The 23,562-nt window shown below is 38.3% G+C and overlaps 2 protein-coding genes across 3 annotated transcripts in view; one reads left to right on the top strand and one right to left on the bottom strand.

Moving 5' to 3' along the window:
- Positions 1–23,562, bottom strand: part of LOC124351155 (neuropeptide-like protein 32) — a 58,918-nt gene that overhangs the window by 19,505 nt on the left and 15,851 nt on the right. The gene's annotated exons all lie outside the window — the stretch shown is intronic.
- Positions 20,771–23,161, top strand: LOC124351150 (chymotrypsin BI-like). The gene is made up of 9 exons (XM_046801912.1): positions 20,771–20,958; positions 21,028–21,214; positions 21,279–21,463; positions 21,530–21,625; positions 21,685–21,830; positions 21,892–22,151; positions 22,220–22,307; positions 22,389–22,468; positions 22,928–23,161. Exons 1-9 carry the CDS (start codon positions 20,802–20,804, stop codon positions 22,965–22,967), a joined length of 1,239 nt encoding a protein of 412 aa, XP_046657868.1. The 5' UTR covers positions 20,771–20,801; the 3' UTR covers positions 22,968–23,161.

The following is a 23,562-nucleotide window of genomic DNA, read 5'->3' as shown; positions in this document are numbered from 1 at the left end:
AGTCGCACTCTCCTTTTTGGTATTGTATTAGTTATATTTTTCCCTTGTGCTCAGTGCCTGTTATTTAAGCTAAGTGCCATTTCCAACTGTACCTCGAAACTTGCCGTTTCTCGACAAGCCTAACCGCTCAGCCCGCTACCACATTTTCTCCATACAAGTAGTATTGTCTCACTTATTTATCGTCTCACTATTAAATATTATTAGTTCACCTTATTGTATGATCTGTCCGTTATTAATACATCGTTTAGCCTTAATTATTCCCGTTGGTCTTAGACACTTCACTTTGACATTGTGAGTAAAGTCGCCTCATAGTATTTAAGTTCTTCGTATTGGTGACACAATGATTCCGTTGTGTCGACCTTTACATCTGGTGGCAGCGATTTTCGAACTCACTTACAATGTCATCGTACGGTGCTAGGCCTAAGACTAAAAGTATTTTTCGTAAAAACTTGGAAGATTTAAACGATATTTCTACTGATAAAACTGTACCGATTCTTCCAACTAAAGTTCCTCTTTCTGTCCCAATTACTTCCACTCCGCTCGCATCTACCGCTCGGAAGCGCCAAACAATAGACACTCGTGTTATTAATAGACCTACTCGATCAAATAAGAATTATGTCCAACTAAAAAGTATTCCCGATCCTGAATATTTGTTTAAACGAAACGTAAATAAGGGAATTTCAAAATCTTTTGCGGAAAAATTCGTTAGTTTTTTTTCCCCGTCGCCGAAAAAATCTAAAGTTGAATCGACTATTTCTCCGATTAAAAAGCTTGCGTTTGACCGTTCCATTTCTCCAAAAGAACTTGAGCCGATTATTTCTGTTCCTTCAGTAATTGAATCACCAGGGGCCGTTCAGTCTAACCGTACTAGTGTGGGGCAAACTAGTATAATTAAAAAATCTTCTGGCACAACCGATACTATTATTGAAATACCAGAAGATCTAACTGTAAACGAAATTTCAAATTTTCCTGTTAAAAATACTGAAAATAAGACAATTTTTATTCAAAATAACGCGGAGATTTCAGTAACTAATCACAATTTAATCACGACTGCCAACGGCATCGATTGTCAATCAGCTGTTGAAGAAGAAGATACTCTTTTTGAAATTCTTAATCGTATTGGTGGATTAATACGCAATCTTCCCCCCACAGTTTTGCCCACGCCAGTAGCGTTTAATAATTCGACTATCGAGGCCATTCATAACCCGATAACTTACACACCGTATATTCATTTCGATAACGTTATAAGTGAACTGGGAAAGCATAGTATCGCTGTAGGGGGAGAGGAAGAATCAGTTGAGGATATTATCGAATTTCCCATTAAACAAACCATTTCCCATGGAAACAAAGACGGTCAAAATACAATCAATTCGCAGCAAATACGAGGATTTGGTGACGAACGAACTGAAAAAACCCCGCCCAAATTACACGACGAGCTCAGAAATAATAAAGTCAATTACGGTTATCTTGAAGAAGGGGCCAGTAGTAACAGATATTTCCCCACTTCGGGAATTTTTCAAAACAGCTATCAGGAATCCGTTCGACCGATTTTCCCATTTCCCTCTTCCTCTTCCGGTTTTTCAAATCCTTCCGAGATTAATCCGTTTAAACGACAAGCCGACGGGGACTTGGACTCGAGCGTTAGAAACGACAGCCCTTTTAGCTGTATATGCGAATTGTGCAGTGAACGAGCTAATAACGATAATAGAATTCATCAACGCGACTTGGGAATTCCTACAGGAAGTGAGAATATTCAAAACCAAATTAGAAACGATCAGTCTTGTTTGGGTCCCGAATCAGCAGGGAATTTTCTCTCTTTACCACCCACTCAAACGGCTATCGTCGATATTGAGTTGTCAACACCACGCAGCGAAAAGAAAGTTAATTTTGCGTTACAACCTGACAATCAGCACAATAAATCCGAGCGATTGCCGTATTTTCCCGTCGTTTCTGGGAGCGAATTTATTGCGCCTTTTCAGCCTAATTACCCAAGATCAGGAGTGCATTCTTCCGACATCGACAATCCCAATTATATATCAGGCGCTTGCGCGACAAACGAAGTTAATCAAAAATCCCCAGACGAAGATACTGTATCGGAGAAAGTATTTAATTTCTGCAGCAATATCGGCAGATTTGACTCGTTCGCTGCACGAACAGAAAGCAGAATTCCAAATACAGATAGAGACTTTGTTGAGAGAAATTGCAACGCCGAGCAATCAAATAGACCAACAGAGCCCAGTAAAACTAGCATCGAAAATACAAGTTACGGGGGGAAAGAAAACATCGATAAAGGGAAATATAGCAAGGAGAAAATGGCTGCCGATTCCACTCGCCCAAAACCCAGCTTTTTCGAGCAACATAGAACAGTCGATGAACCTCCCCGTAGGGCTAGAAAGGAAGGAGACTATGAAAGAAGAAGCGACGAAAGAAACCCCAGCGGATGGGCAGGTAGAGGAAGTAATGATTATAGACCAAGAGAGTCTGACACACAATCATCAGATACCGACGAATCAACCTTCTTCGTTGAATATCAGCCATCTCGTGACACTATTAAAAGCCTCAAACCAAAAGGCAATAATAATTCTTCTTCAATAAGAAGCCCTTCTCCCAAAAAAGCTAGTAGTCCCAATAGACCAAGCCAAAATTTTTCGGATACTCATAAAGGAAGAGGAGCTATGACCATGTTGAATCAGATTCAAAATTATACTGGAAGTCCAGCTGTTCGTTTTGATCGCTGGATTAAATTATTTGACAACGTAGTCGCAATGTCAAATTGGAATAACGCAGATATAGTCAATATGCTATCGACTAAAATGTCAGGAGAAGCATACGACCTATTACAGAATATAATGGAAAGTGGCACCCAAGAATATAGTAGTATAAAATCCTATTTCCAAGAAAACTTTCATGGCGACGAAGATTCCGACTATTATCAGACTAAATTCGATGAAATACAAAGAAAGCCTAAAGAAAATATTTTAAACTACGCGTTTCGTTTAAAAACAATATATCAGCGCGCTTATCCTTCAAACAAACTTGAGTCAGCGGAAGAAAAAGCGACTCAGCTACGTTTTCTCCGTCAGAAATTTTTGCAAGGCCTAGAGCATGAGCTACAACATATTGTACGTTACAAAAAAGTCTTTTCTTTTGAGGAACTTGTAGCAGTAACTCAGAAATATGCGAAAAGAGTACAGTTAGACCAGCACAGCAAAGACCAAAAAGTATTTGTCAACGCAGTAGCAGCTAACGATCAGAAAGATTCTCTCATAGTTCAGGCAATAGAAAAATAAAACGAAACAATTTGTGCCATTGCAACCAGTCTTAAAATGGGAAATAAGCCTGCGGAGGCAAATGTATATAATAATTCGGTCCAAAATTCAAATTTTGATAATCGATTGGACCGATTAACTGAATCGATCATTGACCTTCGAGGCCTAACGCAAGCAAACATGGAAACAAATATTTCTCTTAATCAGAATAGCGTTGGGCAATCTAATCAGCAAAATCATCAAACCTCCGCTCCCAGAAATAATTTTAATAAACAATGGCAAAACGCTAGATTTCAACAACCCGTCGGAAGGGAAACATACCTTTTTGACAGTCAGCCTTCCCATTATCCAAATCCAAGTTTTCCACTGTTAGACTTTTCCCTTCAGCCCCCTGTTCCGCAGTTTCCGCAGCCCCCCCGCACATTCCCTCAGGCTATTCAGCAGCCGCCCAATCAACCTAATATACAGCTTCAACCAGTGGATCACCCTTTTCCGCCACAATTCGGTAGTGAAAGGCGACTTTGTTATTCTTGTCGTCAACGGGGTCATAAAATCAAAGACTGTCCTGAAAGAATATGCATGTAGTGGCATAACTAACACAAAAAAAATAACTGATTGAACCAAAAAAAACACACACACATATAAAAAAGACACCAAAATATGAATAATTGAAGAAAAAAAAATTAAATAATTTCTAAAAATCAGAGATACAAATTAACCAACAGAATTACAAAAAAAAAACCAAAAGAAACAATCCATTACTGGGTTTTTGCTATGTGCTAAGCCAGTAAATTATAACTCAGTTGCTAAGTGCTTCAATATTTTAATTTGTGAAATTAACTTACAAAGCTATGTGCTAAATAAGTTAAGAAAATCTTCTGCTACTTTTATGTGCTAGATATTTTCGTGTTAAACCACTAGCTATGTGCTAAAATTAGTTTTAAACACATTTTTTTTTCTGCATGCGCTATGTGCCATTTGCAGTTGTTGTTTCGTCTTTGCTAAGTGCTTAGGGGAATTCAAATAAGCTAAGTGCTATAATTTTCTTTGTGTTTAATGCAACCTGGCTACTTTTCTTCTTCGTAGGTACAATTCCCCCCCCCCCCTCTCTTTTATTAAATCAAATGTTTAAATAAGATCTAAGTGATCTGAGATTTCAAGCTACGTGCTCAAGCAATTTGATTTCCCCCCTCTTTTCATTTGGACTGATCTAAATTTATTCACTTTGGTGTAGACTTAACTTGTAACTTCTCTGAGTATTATTTTATCATTGATAAGGAAGTGCAATTGTTGACGAACAAGTCAAATGAGATTCACCAAATTTCAAATGATAAAATTGCAAATCCTCATCAATTCGGAAATGAAACTTATAATGAAATAGAGCTAGGGTCTCCCGCTTTAAGAAATACTCTCCCTTCTAACTTCGTTAATTCTCTTTTGAAAAATAAATAAAAAACAGAATAAAACAAAAAACAAAAATAGTAGAAAAAAAAATGATTTAAGAAAAAAGAATAATCAAAATACTGAAAAAAATAGCAAACAACAATAAAAAAATTAATGCATACTTGCCAATCAAATCAATCAAATCAAAATCAAAATTTTACAATTAAATGTATAACAATGTATGTCAACAACAAACGAAACAAATCAAAACAAAAAAAACCCCTAGAACTATCCACTCAATCACATACATTCACATAACACTTTCACACTTAATGAACTTATAAATATTTTATTTTCTCTCTTCTTTCGGGTCGATATCTATATGCATCTCTTCTTCCCCAACTTCTCTTGACACACTCCTTCGCTCATCGAAAGCTAAAAAGCAACTGAATTCGATATGTCCAATCGTTCTATTGTTTACTCTCTTCGCCCTCCCTTCCACCGATAAGCTGGCGGAAAAAATGTCCAACTCCCCAGACACCTCGCCTTTCTACCTTCTCTATTTTTCTCCTCCGTATTTTGGGTAAAACATTTTTGGGGGAAAGGAAACAGCCATGGGTCCTCAATATAGTGTCAATTATACCTTCCACTCTTTCCTATGATAAAATATGTCCCTTTTTGTCGCCTCTCTTTTTCGCCGCCTCTCTTTTTTCCCTTCCTCTTACTATTTTTAACTTACTTATTTATTATTACTTATTCCTATACTTAAAATTCTCTTACTTACAATTACGCTGCATATGTTAAACGCGTATTCCATTAATCCCAAATCATGTTGCTCCTCATCATTATTAACTGTTCATCAAAGAAAACGATTTAATTCGCATCATTTGAAGAACAACATCACATCAAACATGTGCAAGTAGTGCCAACAGCACCGGATGTGTCAGCTATTCAGTGCACACCCATTCCTGTCAACTTTACTACTGAAATCACTATTTGTGGCGCACAGCCTCGCTTCAAAAATTTTACTGTCAGCCAGACCAGATGGGAACTGACAAATTTCACTCCTTGCTATTGGACTAGCGGGACCGTGAATTTTAATGATCGTCTCCACGCCTCCCGCAATAATACTCGGGAGCCAGTTGAGACTTCTCTCGTCGTTCCTCAACGTGATTTGGCAGACGCTTTTCGCTATACTGATGTTACTTTCTTCGAATATCATAGCCGACCTGACGGCCTCAATCAACGAACATTCTGCAAAAGGATCTACACAAGATACTACCATTGGTGCATCCAACATCATTGTTACGGCAATTGAAAAATCCAACACAGCTTTTGTGAACTTCCGTCTCTTCCTTCCTATCGACACTCTAATTTGGCCCTTATTTTTGGCGTGGCCATTTGCATAGCTACAAATTGTTGCGGAGCCTCGAAACTGCTGCAATATTTAAGAGAAAAATTTGACCACTTCAAAGGATCTTACTATTTGGATGATGATCAGAATCATTCCGAATACGATCCGTCTGCTGTTTAGATTCCGTGACGTAATCTCATAGGGCCGGGAGCGATGTAACAGAACGCTCGGTCGACTCCCGTTTTTCTGTTACTTACCCTTTCTACAAGACAATCTCTAACGTCGACTACTAGATGTCGCTTCCGCTATGCTCCATCTCATACCAGAGGAGGCTGCTACCATTTGAATCTGCCGCCAACTCGTCACATCCCTTTCCCTTGTTACTTTCCCTTTCTACAAGACAATCTCTAACGTCGACTACTAGATGTCGCTTCCGCTATACTCCGTCTCATACCAGAGGAGGCTGCTACCATTTGAATCTGCCGCCAACTCGCACCATCTCTGCCGACAACTCGCCCATCCCTTTCCCTTTTTACTATCCCCTTTCCCTTTTTGCTATATTAACTTTAGGCGTACTTTTATCTTTTATGACACTATATAAATATATTTTCCTTTTTCCTTCAACGCTTTTCAATAACAAACCCCCTTTTCGTCCGTCTCCGCTCTGACCATGTTTTAACGTGTCTGCTCACGTTTCCCTATACTATCCTCTCTAGGCCTAAACATGTCTGCTCCCTATACTTCCTCTCTAGGCCTATGCTAACCGTGCAGCCAGAATTAGTATAAAAACTGTATGTAAATGTTATTCTGGACTGCATTCTCCCACGGCATTCACACTACCATTGTGTTCCAGTCGCACTCTCCTTTTTGGTATTGTATTAGTTATATTTTTCCCTTGTGCTCAGTGCCTGTTATTTAAGCTAAGTGCCATTTCCAACTGTACCTCGAAACTTGCCGTTTCTCGACAAGCCTAACCGCTCAGCCCGCTACCACATTTTCTCCATACAAGTAGTATTGTCTCACTTATTTATCGTCTCACTATTAAATATTATTAGTTCACCTTATTGTATGATCTGTCCGTTATTAATACATCGTTTAGCCTTAATTATTCCCGTTGGTCTTAGACACTTCACTTTGACATTGTGAGTAAAGTCGCCTCATAGTATTTAAGTTCTTCGTATTGGTGACACAATGATTCCGTTGTGTCGACCTTTACAGTACGCTAATTCCGTTTGCTTATTAAGGTAGCGCAAAAAAATTATTTCATGTACAATTTCATTCCGCGGAACGCGTTCCAATGTAAGTCAGCGTATGTGTTATAAAAATGTCTATTTCCTGTGATCTCAGCTGGCAGAACGGAAGGATCAAGACACAGCAAAGTTGCGTTTTCCCAACGTGTCGCCTGTAGTTCGTCTTCTCTTTCCTGCTCTATTCTCCGTCCTACTTGAAAACCACAATTTCTGCCTGAATGAGACTTGTTTCTTGTCCACTTGGAACTAAAGAAGCAGCCGCTTCCTGAAGTGAGGGGGCAGACGGGACAATAACGGAGGCGGGAGGGGCTGGCTGCTTAGGAGATTGTGTGATTCCCCTTGTGACGCCAAACGATAACCAGGGGTGGTTTGCCTTCTCGATTGACCTATTTTTTGGTGATATTTTCGTAGCGGCCCTTCTAGCACTCTCTAAAAGCTTCTCCCATACTGGTTTTTGTTTACCCCCGGACGCCATGAGCGATCATGACGGAAAACAAAGTCTAGAGCCGGAACAATTTCCCGACTGTAATCCTTAAAATACAAAATTTCCTTCAAACGTTACAGAGGGTTAAAAGGTTCGTGACCGCTGCCACCAAATGTGAAGCCGCTTCGATACTCTTGGCCTCAGCTGACTAATCAAATGACACCGATAATAATAAGCAACGATAATGAAAACATAGTTACACTCGAGGCGTAACCGCCATGATGGACGTGGGGTCTGCTGGGGGACGTAGAGTCGTTTCTACGGGTAGCGGCGGATAAGCGGCCAATCGATCCGGGGAACGGAAGAAAATAACTGCAACGCACCGCCACGTCACGATCAAGTTTTTATTCAAGCGTTCACACACGACACATACACGCAGCGGCTACCAGTAGGATACTTCACACTGCCGGAGCAACACCCGAGCAGAGGTTTTAACCCCGAATGCAAGAACAAGACTGGTTCATCGTATCGCAGAGGCAAATATTTATATGAACGTAACAAGGTCAAGTAAGGTAGAAATCTCGGTGGGTTTAAGGTGTGAAGAAGGGTAAACTTGGATTTTCAAGGTTTTACAAGGTTAACCTTCGGTTGAAGGCCGTGGGAATTTGGATCGCTCTTGCTCCGTTTATTGGGAATCAGCGGATTCTCACAAACGCAAGAGGAAACGTGTGGAAACAATTTACGGCAAAACTTCTGGTTATTTGGCCGCAACAACACAGCAGCGGTAGAATACTTACCTTAACATACTTCCAGTGGGCCAGGATTACTTACAAGACGAAACTACTTACGAGCTTAACATACTTACATAGTTTTTTCATACTTATATTTCTAAGTAACGAGTAAGCATGTAAGTATGTGCCTCCAACATAGTTACTGGAATAAAAGAAAAGCCTTCTGTAGATATCGAACACGGGTCTCCCGCATCACAGTCAGATGCTGAACTGATGTTCCATTTTAGATATAATTTAATTAATTAAATAACCGTTATTAATCAACGAGGGGGTTGAGGACTTAGAGATTTTTATGTCCAAACATCATATTCAATTTGCTCTCCTAAAGCGGCGAGCATGTTCCCTTATTCATTTTTTTAACAAAAATGATTCGCAGGAAACCTGCTTTAAACTCGGTACTACCAGTTCCTTCAGTAGATATAAAAAGGGCAGCAAGTTTTTCCTACAATTAATGAAAAAAGGAGTTAGATTCCTTAAACAAGTAGTTTACATGTATTCTAGAGTTCTACCTGAACAATGGCTTGAATAATGCTCATGGATGGACTGAGACACAAATGAGCAGGGCCTCGTAGGTCAGGAAATATCTTTTTCGCAATATAAGTAGCAAGCCAGCCTCCCATTCAAATTCATTATAAACGCAGCACCAGGAGTGAAAAGGAGGGATTCAATTTCACGATGAGCAGGAACCAAATTTTGCTGGCCAGAATGTTGGGGTTGTTGTTCGTGATCAAAATCATGCCTATCTTCAGCTGATGATTGTTCAAGACCAGCCCTGACGTCATCAGTTGTGTTACTACTAGCAACAACCACATCTTCAATGGACGTGGGATCACTAGCCTCGTCGACTAACAAGTTGAATCCAGTATTCGATATATATAGGCTAATCGATATGGGGCTCAATCAAATTTCAAAAGTGAGCAAAAGTACAAGTACAAAGTACAAGTATGTTATTAGGAATTTAAGTATGTATACGACGAAAATAAGTATGAAAAATAGGTGTAAGTATGTTCGTCCAAAATACTTACAAATTTACAATACTTACAAATAGTTGAACATACTTACAACTCCCTAAACTACTTGATATTTAAAAAAGATAGTGCTTGCAAGTATGAAAATGAGTTGTAAGTACGTTAAAAAATATTTCAAGTAGGAAATTTTCCAAATTAAGTATGAAAAAAGCCCTACTTGACAAATTCAGTACTTTTAACCTACTAACATACTTGAAATTAAGTATTCTACCGCTGCTGTGAAGGACGGAGGCAGCTGCTTCTGACGCCAATAAGCAAAGTAATGGAGGTCGAAAACAACTTTGCAACATGCAACTTTTGAGTCGAGGTAGGCCAGTAATTTAGTCAATGAATTGTTTTTAAGTGTATTAATTTGAGTAACTATTTTATGCAAGCGCAGGACAGCCCTACTAACACAGCGATGTACCATGGATATGACTGCAGCGTACTCCCAAGGATAAGGGAGATACAAACAGCATATCCATGGAATGCTTCATGTTGATCCTTATTTCCCCTTCCCCGCACGTACCATTTGTATGTCCCTTGAATATACCGGTTTGTGTATACACAGTATCCTTAAATAACATCCATCTTTGGATATGATTTCTGTCAGAAATTAAAAGATAAAAGTCTACCCCGAGACTTGAACTACTGACCTTCAATTCCGTAGCTCATCTCTCTAACCATTTGACCAACTGTTCATACATTTGAGGAACAAATGTTTGTGTGTAGTGGAAATAGAGATATTCTTTAGCTTTTTCGTCCACTGTGTACCTTATATGGTTATACTGTGATGCACATTCTGTGTATGTACCAAATGGTATCACAACAAAATCATACCCCCGGGTATATTACTTTGACGTACAATCAGTATATTAATGAATATACGCTGGTGGATCTACGATGAATATTCTTTATTTCATCCCATTCTAGATCCAAATAAATTTATACCTACGCTATACTACCGCCCCCCAATTGCGACCTGGATGTATTCATCCCGTATTAACCTACATCTTACATAAATTGGATGGGCCGTTTTAGTAGGGAGTTGGACGAAGATGATCCACCAAATCAACAACCTCCATTACCGGCTAATATTTTTTCATCTATATCGTGTAATACCAATCGATCTTCCACTTTGGTCAATGCCAAACCTGGAAGAGGCCGTTTCACCGGTAGCGGAACCGGATCGAGAAGAGGTAACAGAGGTTCTCAAATCCGGGCTGTTCCAGTTAGTGGAGAAGGTGTGACACGGAATTCGTATACTACAGCCTACTGCTACCAATCATTGTATTATGCCCTGAAACCCAATTCAAACCCAACAGAGGTATTATTTTGATGCATAATTTGATAAAAATGCAAGTAGTTGCAAATTGTATTGTTTTTATTAATATTAATATAAATATTAATGCGATAGAGATTCGGCTGAATTCCTCGCGTTTTTTTTTAATATTTTTTTAAATATGAATTTTTTGAATATGCATATGTTATAATCAAGAAAGGTTGTTTGAAACAGTTTGTGTTTCTTTAATAAAGTGACTCGCCAAAGTAGCTCAGTTATTTTGTATCACTCATTCTGGAGCACTGGGCACCTGGCCAACATTTTTAGTCTCAACGCTACATAAGTAGTTGACCCCCCCCCCCAGGTTGGGCCAATGTACTGTGATGAGCATAAAGAAGGAAAAACTATCTTTGTACAATTTACCGTCTTACTAACTTGTGATGAACATATAGGATTTTTCGCCTTGATGAAGTTCATTCCTTCAGAACTGTGACGGGTTCCAAACGATATGTATGCATTGTAACTCCATTAAAATATATTTTGATAAATGAAGAATTCAATCAAAATAAGTAACGTAGTCACGTAGATATAAATACGTAGTCACCAATATGACAGCCGTTCGGAGAATATATTCTTCTTTTCATCGCAATGATATCAGCATATAAACCGCTCCAGTTGCCAAGGATACCTAGAAAACACAACCAAAAGTAGGACAGCAAATATTTAAACCTGTAATTATTCTATTGAATACAAACAAGGTTTTCAAAATCAGCCCATATGCTATCAAGCCCTATATGCAGATATGCATATTGCATCAAAGGAAGAGAAAATTTCAAGCATATGGACCACATATGAAGTAAAATCTCATACTTATTTATCACACAATGATGAATAGTTTTCTTTCTTAATAATGTGATGTCCAGTTGCTATGGCAGTGAGTGCAATAGCAACACGTACGTTGCACACATCCTGTATTAGCAACCAGCAACAAAAACAATTCCCTCTTGGGTATATAAAACGAGGTTTGGAAAATTTTGCTTTTATACAACGGAAAATTTACGTAAGTAATATTTAAGGCTCTCAACCAGTTTAACCTGTAATATTTCAGATCGGCTCAGAGTTGACACAACCTGCCGAATTCATCTAGCCCTTATGTTGTTTTCCTCATTGTTTTTTGGTCGATAAGATAGCTGATCAAAATGCAAATTGCGTATATCTACAAGACAAAACGATTCGCGTCAATTGTTTTAGTGACGCTTATTTTAATAATGAGCGTTGATTTCTCTTTCTCAACTGAGCTTGATTTAAACGGTCGACTATTGACGTTCCTCGCTTTAGATGTGAGTATTAGTGGAGTCAAGATATGAAAAAAGGGGGGTTGCAACAACCGGGAACAAATTGCAACACGAAATGTTTTTCATGAGCTTTGTTATTACTCTAATTTTATATTTGTTTTAAAAACCCTTCCCAGAAATAATAATTTTTACTATAAAAAAATAGAAAACAAAATGTAAAAATTAGAAAATGTATTAGAATTGTGATAAGAAATAAAAATAATTTATTTTTGACAGCTAATAAATGTTCCCCGTCTTTTTATTGATCATAGTTCCCATTTTTTATGTTCTAGCTTTAATAAATAAATATACTGTGAGGGACTATACCTCAAATTTTATAAAATCACCAAAAGGTGTTTACAAGGGACCTTATGGCGGATAGTCCCTCCGTAAACTCATTATACCTAGTCATGTAGTTGTCCTAAAATTTTGATCTTTTGTACACAATTAGTTAAGATATCAATTTTCCTAAATTTAAAAGTCGTTTTGAAAAATATTTAACAAGATTCCTTCGGGAATGTCCTTCGGGAATCTTTTTAAACGTTAAAGAGACAGAAAATCAAGGTTAAATAGTAGAAATTAAATAGTATACATACTATTATGTTTGGAAAATTCTGTTTCCCTTTATTCTCTTAAATGATTTGATTCTTATTAACTAATTGACTAATAATCCCTACTAACACAGCGATGTACCATGGATATGACTGAAGCGTACTCCCAAGGATAAGGGAGATACAAACAGCATATCCATGGGATGCTTCATGTTTATCCTTATTTCCCCTTCCCCGCACGTACCATTTGTATGTCCCTTGAATATACCGGTTTGTGTATACACAGTATCCTTTAATAACATCCATCTTTGGATATGATTTCTGTCAGAGATTAAAAGATAAAAGTCTACCCCGAGACTTGAACTACTGACCTTCAATTCCGTAGCTCACCTCTCTAACCATTTGACCAACTGTTCGTACAATTTAGGAACAAACGTTTGGGAGTAATGGAAATTGAGATATTTTTTACCTTTTTCGTCCACTGTGTACCTAATATGGTTATACTGTGATGCACATTCTGTGTATGTACCAAATGGTATCACAACAAAATCATACCCCCGAGTATATTACTTTGATGTACAATCAGTATGTTAATGAATATACGCTTATGGATCTACGATGAATATTCTTTATTTGATCCCATCCTAGATCCGAATAAATTTATACCTACGCTATACTACCGCCCCACAATTGCGACCTGGATCTATCCATCCCATATTTATCTACATCTTACATAAAGAGGATGGGCCGTGTTAGTAGGGATCTGTCAATATTATGAGTGGTGCGACTTAGGTGTGGCGGAGGCTTCGCCCCGCCACCCCACGTCGCACTTCATGTTTAGATTAAGTTAAAGTAACACTTATTACTATAGTAACAATACAATTATATCATGCGGTCACATGTTGCATTACATGAGTCTTGGCTAATACATAGCGAGCTACCATCATACCCATTTTTCCCCTTCCAATAATATAACAATGATGGTCTAATGGTCATCAACCCAGGCTGCCATTCGCATGGTTCGGGGTTGATGACCATTAGACTTTTGATGGGCGGTGCCTAATTTCTGATCAATTTGTAGACGACGCTAACGAAAATCACCCTTAACGTATTTCCCCTTAAGGCCCTAAGGGCGAAAGAGGGTTGTATTCAGCCGTAGGCAATACGAAAAGGGTGATTTTGGTGAGCGTCGTCTGCAAATTGATCAGAAATTAAGCTCCGCCCCCAAAAAATGGCTGAGACCCCGTTTTGAAATGGGAGGAGCTTATTCGAACTTTGAATTAAAAATACACACATTTCGGTTGATTTAAAAAAAAAATAAAAAATACCATGAGAATCAGCGTGAAAAACTGATTCTCATGAAGTATGTTAAAAAGAAATCGAAATTTCATGCAAAGACCCTATAGAGTTGGCTAACGTCCGAAGTTGCCAGTTCGACTTGAACGAATGGATTTTGACCAATCGTCAACGTCCAACGAACTGGCAACTTCGGACGTTAGCCAACTCTATTGAGAAAGTTCGCAGAAAAAAATTATTTGCCGCTATGGTTCATAAAAAAGCCGCCGCATACAGGTGGCGTTTCGTTTCACGTTTCGTAAAAACGCCATCTGTATGCGGCGACATTTTTAAGAACCAGAGCGGAAACAAAAATTTCTGCGAACTTTAAGTTTAACAATGAATAACTTAAGAGCAACCTCCCTACGACAATTTGATCCGAGGTCCGAATGGCACGTTCACTGGTGTGAACTATAACTTAATTTCTTGGATGTCGAATAAATTCAATTACACGTAGGCCAATATTGAACATTAACTTGCATATTAATTTACATTGATTTCTTTGATAGTCGCTTGGAAAGAAAGTGTTATCACACGAAAAAAGGATTAGCGTTCCATCGAACTACAGATCAATGCAGACAATAACGGCTTGAAAAGGGCATTGAGTCAATTAGGAGCGGTAAACGAAAGAATGTTGGAGAAAAATAAATCCCTTAAATTGTCAGCTAGAAGTGCGAATGATTTGGTAGAACAGCACGAAGCTACAAGGGATAATCTTGAACCCACCATAGTCCAATCAAAAACGAAGCTATCATCGTGCCAGTTCCAAATCGACCAGCTCAAAAAAGAAGAGACATTTTACCGCGAATCTTCTTCGAAATTTGAATTAACAGCATCCCAACTCGGAAAATAAATTGAAAACTTGAGAGCAGAGATGAAGATCCAGGAAGACACCTTTTCGTTCAAGATATCGGATGCGGATGATTGGCTTTATTTTTTTTTTTTAATTTCTCTCAGGATCATTTCTTTTTCGTTACAAAGCAGATATACTTATATGCCACTCCTTTGTGATGTATGGCCAACTGTCTTTGTCTTCTATTGACGAGATGCCTGTTCAATCTCTTGTCAAAACTAGACATGAGACACAGACTAGCCAAAACTTTTCTGCTCTATCTCTCTCTCTTAATCGGAAAGTACTTATAAGAGAATCGAACTTGTTTTTTCTGTTATAGTTACGCTCTGCGCTCGTTTGAAAACAGCCACCCAGAAACAACTTATTTGGCACATTCACTTGAAAGAAAATAATCCAAGTATTAATATCAGAACCTTTTGATTCGTTCTATATTTCTACTTTCAATAACGTTTTATTTGTTATTTTATAAGGTACTAAACTAATCACGATATTTTAGGTAAAAGATTCGTGATTTCGTGAACCCCGCGTATCCCGTTCACCATGGCATCATCCGCATTGAAATCTGCGATTATTCTGCTAATGCTGACTCGAATTTACGATTGTACAACTTATTATGTTGACGATTTCGAAATCCAAGGCAACAATTTACGAGGAGGTTATGGTACCGATAACAAAACATTGCTCCGCGTCGTAATGCTTCATGTGAGCTTATACTAATCATCAGATATTATTATAAACATATTTTTTTAAATTGTTCTTGTCGCAATTGTATAATGTATATACATATTTGTGCCACTGCTTCAGATTCCTCCGTTTTTTGATGTTGTAAGAAACTCCAGTAACCATATCATCAAACTTGGAGGAGTTATCGCTCCAGTTCTTCAATGGTTCTCTCGCACCATGAATGTCAAGTAAGTTTTCCATCAAGTGTTTTCCTATTTAAATTTTGGATTGCTTGCATGTTGTATGCAATATTCATTGAGCGATATAACCTCACGATTCCATAATTTAAAAAGGCATATACATTTATTGCAGATTCGAAATTATACCAGACAACATACTCACCGTCGAGGATAACGCTGCCGGAAAAGGTCTTATGAGCTATATCGTTGAAGGGGTAATAAACGATAAATATCCTGTAGTTTGTGTGCACGTAGCCTATAATAGGTATAACAGTCGATTTGGCCTTCATAAAAAAATTAAAATTGAATGGAAAATTGAATGCTGATAGTTGTTGATGATAGTTATTGTATCTCTATACAATGCTCAACAGAAAGTGTTTTCTCTTTTCTTCATTTTTAGAAAGCCGAAATAATATTTGGACCGATCGCTGTGACACACAGCCGTTTCCAGAAACTCAACTTCCCTTATCCGCTTGTTATCAGCACTAAATTTGCTCTTCTCATTCCGATGCCGAGTTCAGAAGTGGACGTCAATGCTGTTTGGAAGCCATTCCAGGGACAGGTTTAACTCCAATTTATGCAGAGATGTGTGTATTATCAAATGCTAATGTTCAAACGTGTCTTATACAGATCTGGATCTTTTTGGTGGCCTCGATGACGGCAACTAGTCTCTGTCTATACGGCATCAGCCATTTCATTGCTGAATTCATGAAGAATTCAGAAAGGAGGAACAATCAAGCTCATTTAGGCAAACTTTTTGAAGATATTGGCCGAGCCTTTCAGTATTCCTTTGGAGTTATTTTATCTCAGGGTAATGTAAAAGAGACTGTCTAGGAATTCACATTCTTATTACACCTTAATTTGCATATTGTTCCGCGTCTTTACAGGTCTGCAAGCTCAAGGTGGAACGAGCCGCGATCAAAAGTTGACCATTCGCGTTCTGGCCGGCACTTGGTGCGTCGCTTGTTTCGTTCTGGTGACGGCCTACAGTAGCGTCCTCACCTCATTTGTAACGTCACCTTATTACAAGCCGTTAATTCGATCCGTTCACGACATACCCAAAAACCCACAATTCAAAATCACTCTCAACCGAGGATGGGTACCAGATCGTGTTTTTTCGGTCAGTTAAAGAACTATAGCCTACAGGCCTATATTAAGAAATCAACCTTAACATAATTAAATGACCTTAATTCTTTATTTTGCGGACAGAATGCAGACGAAGGTACTTTCAAATATTTGGGAGATCAGCTAAGAAAGGAACCAGACTTACGTTGCAACGTTACCGAGGAATGTTTGGAGCGAGTACGAAAAGGATCCAGCGCTTATGTCCAAGTAAAACTTATATCGATATATAAGAAATAAGCATATTACACAATTGTTGAATAATTAAACATAAGATATTGTGTCTTCTATACAGGAAGTTAGAACCGTGAAGTCAATCATCGGCTTGAATTTGAAGAAAACTGGCAAATGCGATTTTACAATGGCAAAGGAACTTTTCCTTGAACATTCGTCTGGCCTGGCAATTGCAAAGAATATGGACGTTGAACATTATAACCGAGGGCAAGTTATCTTTAAATGAAAAGCATTTGAATTTCTAAAAAAAATTAGCGTCATTCTTATTTTAAATTTTCAAGCAGATTGTTAAAGGCTCACCAAGCTGGATTGTTAGATTTATGGTTCAAACGAGATATGGTCGATGCGTCCCATTGTCTGAATCCAATGCGTGATGTGGCCTCCAACAAACAGCGAGTGACACTTGCTGGTTTAAGCGGAGCCTTTGTCGTCCTGGCCTTTGGACTCGGATTGTCCGTGTTATGCTTTTGCGGTGAAGTAATTATCAAGCTTATTTCATCATCTCTCAATAAAAGAGTGGTTCACTCCTGTTAACCAACTTTTCATGCATAATTCAATTTCAGTTCATCTCTATATGCGATGAAAATTATATATAACAAGCACGCACATTATATACTCTTTTATTTTTTCACATACCCCCATATAAAAGCACTATACTCAGACAGAATAATTGTCTGCGCATATTTTGGGGTTCACATGTATCCTAAATATATCTAATATCTTAGAGTCAATGTCTGTTAAAAACCGCCACCATTTTCAACTTATAGCATTTTTGGTGGAAGCCAAATCCTAATGCACTAAATTATTGTTCGGTCTTTACAAAATATACAAATTGTTGTTACCGATTATTGCAACCGTCAAGCACCATCACATACAGCTGTTGCTAATAAATGTATATCACTGGAAAATTCAAATATCGAACAACATTGATTTTTAAAATTAATTTTGTGGAATAATTTTTCAGGACAGTTTATTTTGGTAGGAAATTGAATTTCTGTAGTTTTTCGAAACAGACTTCCTTGTGGTCTATGGTCATGAATAAGCGAAATTACCGAACGATTGATTCAATGATTAACACCGAACTCCTTGAAACAGAAAACCAACCTGCTGAGCCATTGGGAAACTCGTTTCCGGCATCAGAATTCCGAATGAATCTTCCTGAAGATAGCAAAATGAATCAGATTGATGAGGATCCCGAAGAATTGGGTTTTTCTCTCGAAACAAACTACAAAATAAAAGAAGAAATCCAAGTGGCCTTTTGCACTGATCTGAAACAAGCGCAAAATGTCATCGATAAGCAAGCTACGGATATCCTTCAACTCAAGGCCGATCTTGAGTTAGCTGAGGAAGAAATCGCTCGAAAACACCTGTTGGAAGTAGACTTTGAAGAGTTCAAAAAGAATGCTGCAGTCCAGCAGCGAGAAAAAGAAGAACCTGAGAAGGAGATAGTCGCTTTGAACGAAAGTGTTATCACACGAAAAAAATGATTGGCATTCCATCGAACTGCAGATCAATGCAGAAAATTACGGCTTGAAAAGGGCATTGAGTCAATTAGGAGCGGTAAACGAAAGAATGTTGGAGAAAATTGAATCTCTTAAATTGTCAACTAGAATTGAGGATGATTTGGCAGAACAGCACGAAGCTGCAACGGATAATCTTCAATCCACCATAGTCCAATTAAAAAGGAAGCTATCATCGTGCCAGTTCCAAATCGACCAGCTCAAGAAAGACGAGAAATTTTACCTCGAATCTTCTTCGAAATTTGAATTAACCGCATCCCAATTTGGAAAAGAAATTGAAGACTTGAGAGCAGAGATGAAGATCCAGGAATAAGACACCTTTTCGTTCAAGATATCGGAAGTGCACTGCATCGAAGAGGAAAACAGCCTCCTCAAGGAAGTTTTAACTGCAGAGTCTTATAGTTGTGAAAAATCCATCATTGATCACCCAAACACCGAATCAAAGTTGGCATTACAAATATCTCAATTAGAAAAAGAGGCGATTCAATCACGCCAGGCAATTGAACTCTTGCAAAAAGAAAACCAGGAACTGTTGAACACCCGAGACACTTTAGTCCTGTCGGCTATAACAAAGAAGAAAAATTGGCTCCAGAGCAAGTTGAGGCGCTCTCTGAAAGGGAGTTAACACAACTACTCACGCAAATAATTAACATGTCTTGAAACCGGAGATGATCTAGCTGATCACCCGGAAGAATGGTTGCCGTTTGTCGGATTTTCCATTGAATACAAATCTAGGCCTAAATAAAATCTCAAATAAATATGTGGTTAAATTAATTTAAAATCGTTTTCAAAAATCCACATTTTCGGGAAACTCGTGCAGCATCAGCAAGAGACTCTTTATATATGTCACGGAAGAAGCAGAGCAACCCCAAACCGGTGAAAATTAAGTCTTAAAACCCTTGCAATTTCTTATTTTTCTTAAACGAAACCAAAAAATTGGTTCCGCCAAAAATCATTTGTTGAAAAATGATTGTATCGAAACGAATGACCCCGCGAAATATTATTTATGCATTGCGATCCGATTTTATTTAGCCGGGCTATGCGACTATGCGTCATTGTATGGAACATTTTCAGCAAAAAAAAAAAAAAAAAATGAAATGGGATCGAAGGGATCCAAAGTTCACAAAACAGGAATACATTCCGTTCCAAGTTTCAAAGATCCCCGCCAAAATCCATCTGCAAAAAATTTGGATTCCTCAATTTTACCAGGAGTTTTGATTGTTTTCTTTGAATAATGGTTGAATTTTGCCTTTAAATAGATATGTCCGGATGCTGGAACGGTTTTTAACGAGTTAGTCTGCGTCTCTGCGATTATGTCTATCCATCCAACGTGGCGGGATGTTATGATGAAGTGAAGTGAAAGTTCTTTTTTTAATTCATTTACGATTGACTTGAAAAAAAAAAGAAATTTTAACTAAAACTGACTAAAACTCTTGCTCAAACTTGATGCAGTAATCATACGTACTTTTATGTAACCGAACTGTGTTATTGAAATAGCTGAAAACTGATAAAAGTGTCTTTAAAAAATGAGGAAACCGTATTTGAAATATATTACCATCATGTACCAAACATTTGTTCTCAAATGACGTGATAACTTTATTGTCTATCAGCTTGTCGCAAGTTGGAATTGATAGCGGCTGCCAAGTGTATCCCTTTGTCGGTGACTTCACATTTTCCCAACCTTTACAGATATATTAATAATTGAGCTTCCAGTTGATAACTACAAGAAGAAAAGCCGGTAAAGTCAAAATATCTTGCATGACAAAACAGATTTTTTGAAATCTGGATGTTAACGGATGAAGACGGCCGACCTCTGTTTGCTCTCGGTCTACAGACAGAAGCGACGGAAAACAAACTTTCTTCATTAATGAAGGCGTAGAAATATTTAATTTTCTATCTTTAGGCTATGACATTACCGGAGAATGTTAATCCCTGAGGCAACTAAACTGGGAGAGAAATTGACGATCTCGCCGTTTGGTTTTTTGCTATAGGTTTGAAAGTATTTGAAACGATTTGAAACAGTTTTGTGCTTTTATCTAACCTTTTTGACAGGTTTTATATTTCGTGGGAGCTGCTTTCTGAATAACTATGGCCACCAGTCAATGACCACATGATGATAAATGATATAAATGAGCAGTGTATTGGCATTATTAAATCCAGTGCGAGCTCAGAGTAGAAACGGGACGCAACATGTCGGGTCAACGAGTCGCTCTTCTCGTCACTTTTTTCCTCGTCTCGGCGATTAACGAGGCTTTTAGCAGCAGCAAGGTTACGCAATGCCCTGCGTTCCAGCTCAGTTCGATCTTGAATAGTCATCCTTCAAAGTACCAACTACCAGTCCAATCAGGTAAAAAACAAGTGTTATTCAATTGCAGCTCTTCAAATTTAATCTAAAGAAAAATGAATTTGAAAAAAGGATATCACATTGGATCGCAAAAGTCCATTCATGAGGAGAGGATCGTCGGCGGTGAGGAAACGACTCCCAACGAATTTCCCTTCATGGCGTATCTGGAAGTGAGTTACTGGAACGGATACATTGCCCATTGCGGTGGAACAATCATCAGCAACCGCTGGATCTTAACGGCCGCTCACTGCACTTATGCGTATTTGATACAATTTTTGTACATATTTGAATGTAAATAAAAAGGCGTTTTTCTTGACATTCAGAGCCGTCAAAGTGGCCATCACTTTTGGAGCCCATAACGTTGGTCCTGGTAGCAGCGACCAACACCAAGTAACATATATTTTGGAGGGGGCAGACGCCCAATCGATTAATTATCCTGGCTGGTACATTGAAAAAGTCGAGGACGACATTGCACTCATCAAATTACCGGAAGACATTCCACTAAACCGTAAGCGTAATACTTGGAGAAGTCAGTAATTTTACATCAACATTTTTTTTTCTATTTTTTAAAAAGAATGGATCCAACCAGCAAGATTACCTTACTCTGACGACCCTAACCAAGTTGGCGATTCAGTTGTCTTGACTGGATGGGGAAATTTCTTTAGCACTCGTAATTAACTTGGTTTTCATTCTCTTTTAAAATAAAAATCAAACATCAAAATTGCGCAGCTGACAGCGGATTGAGTCCCACCCTCCGCCAGGTCAACACTACAGTCATATCATACGACATCTGTCAACAGAATGCCGGAGTCGGGTCCTTTTCAGATGAAAAAATTATCTGCGGCGATGGATCGCAAGGACGTCGCTATTGTTACGTAATGCCAAATTCGAAAAATTCCGTTGGAGCTCGTATTTTATCTTTTTTGAGGATGACAGGGAGATGATGGCGGACCAATGAATAATTACCGAGAAGACGAACAGGAATGGTTCGTCATTGGTGTTGCCTGGTTCGGAGATAAGACCACCACCTGCCAGAGTTCAGCTAAACCCAATCTTTACGCCCGCGTCAGCAACTACGTCGATTGGATTTGCAATCAAACTGGAATCCCGCCAAGAGAGAAGCCTTCTACGACTACCAGTACCACCACGTCAACAACGACGGAAGATCCTAATGGTTTGAGTTGTTTTAGTTGCAAGTAAGTCAATCAAATGACGTCATCACATTGTTTTTAATTAAATAGAATTGCTAACTTTTAATTATCAGGAATAAGGAAAATGGAATTTATCCATATCCTGATCTCGCATGCACAAAATACTTTTACTATTGCTCTAATGGAATGGCTTATCTTCAGGTTGGTATTTTTTTTTTCTTCCATTTTTCTTTCCTTTATCAGTTGATTAAAAAGTTATTTGAAATTCCAAAATGAAATCAGGATTGCCCCACTGCTGGTACCATCTTTTACTATGCTCTATGCGCTTGTGAATTTCCAAGAAACGTTCCCGGCTGCGAGGACTCACTGTTAAGAAATGGTCTCGTATTTGGGTACACGATATTAACGAAAAATGTTACTGGGTCTCTAAAATCGGTAGGTTCTCCGTTTCGGTAGTTATAACCTTCGATTTTCAATAGCACGTCTCGACCAAAAATGTACATTCTCAATTTTTGTTTCCTACTTTTCCCATCCTTTTGTCTAGTTAAAAAAACAGCCTTAAATATATCAAAAAGGTACTGTCAATTACAACATATAGAAATGGCACAGCGGATCAGCATCCGACTGGGATGCCGGAGACCCGAGTTCAATTCCTATCGAAGTCTAATCTTTTATGTGAGAATGGACGATTATTACTCACGATTTGGCGATTTGCGAGACGGAAAACACGTCTCGATTTTCGTAGATTATAATATACGTTTCCAGGTGCCCGGTTTCCGAGGACTGTATGTCTCGAAAAATGTGAGGTATTATTAACAGTGCTACACTGGGGGAGCCGTAAGTGGCCACTTCAACGATTAATTTTTGAAGATTTGATGGAAAAAACAGAGTTATTCAATAATAAATAAATAATCTACGGTGTATGTTGTCGTCTTAGACGCCCTCTACAAGTTAATGACGATTGATTGTTAATTTCAATCAAATGGAGTCTGAAAATAGTTGTTTTTGTTTTGTTTTTAAATAGAGACTACCATAATAGAGACAACCATGTACTACATTGTTGATTGCAGACATTTATATTGTTGATACTGGGGAAATCAATGTTTTAATTTGTAATGAAAACGGCAAAAAAAGCTTCGGAGAGGCGAAAATAGTTGGAGATAAGTATAAGATTTAGAATTTTTGCACGAACCATTCCATTATTTTGAGGTTCTTCTTCTTATTTTTTTTTGTAGTGCGTCGTCTAAAGTTAAGGGGGGGGGCTGTGAGTTTTTTCTCTCACACGATCTCGCGACTTTTATACGACTTGTTCGTCCATCTTATTCTTGGGCCCCTCTATGAATTCTATTCAACGAGCACAAATCTAAATAAAATACACACACTGGCCCCCCTTAACATTTATTTATATGAAGAGCCTATGTTTTCACTAGGCGAGTACTTGGAGCCTTTGTGGGCT

This window comes from Daphnia pulicaria, chromosome 7 (assembly GCF_021234035.1).
Source record: "Daphnia pulicaria isolate SC F1-1A chromosome 7, SC_F0-13Bv2, whole genome shotgun sequence".
In the NCBI taxonomy this organism is placed as follows: domain Eukaryota; kingdom Metazoa; phylum Arthropoda; class Branchiopoda; order Diplostraca; family Daphniidae; genus Daphnia; species Daphnia pulicaria.
The sequence above is the reverse complement of the archived record's forward strand: the minus strand, read 5'-3'. Positions and strand labels throughout refer to the sequence as shown.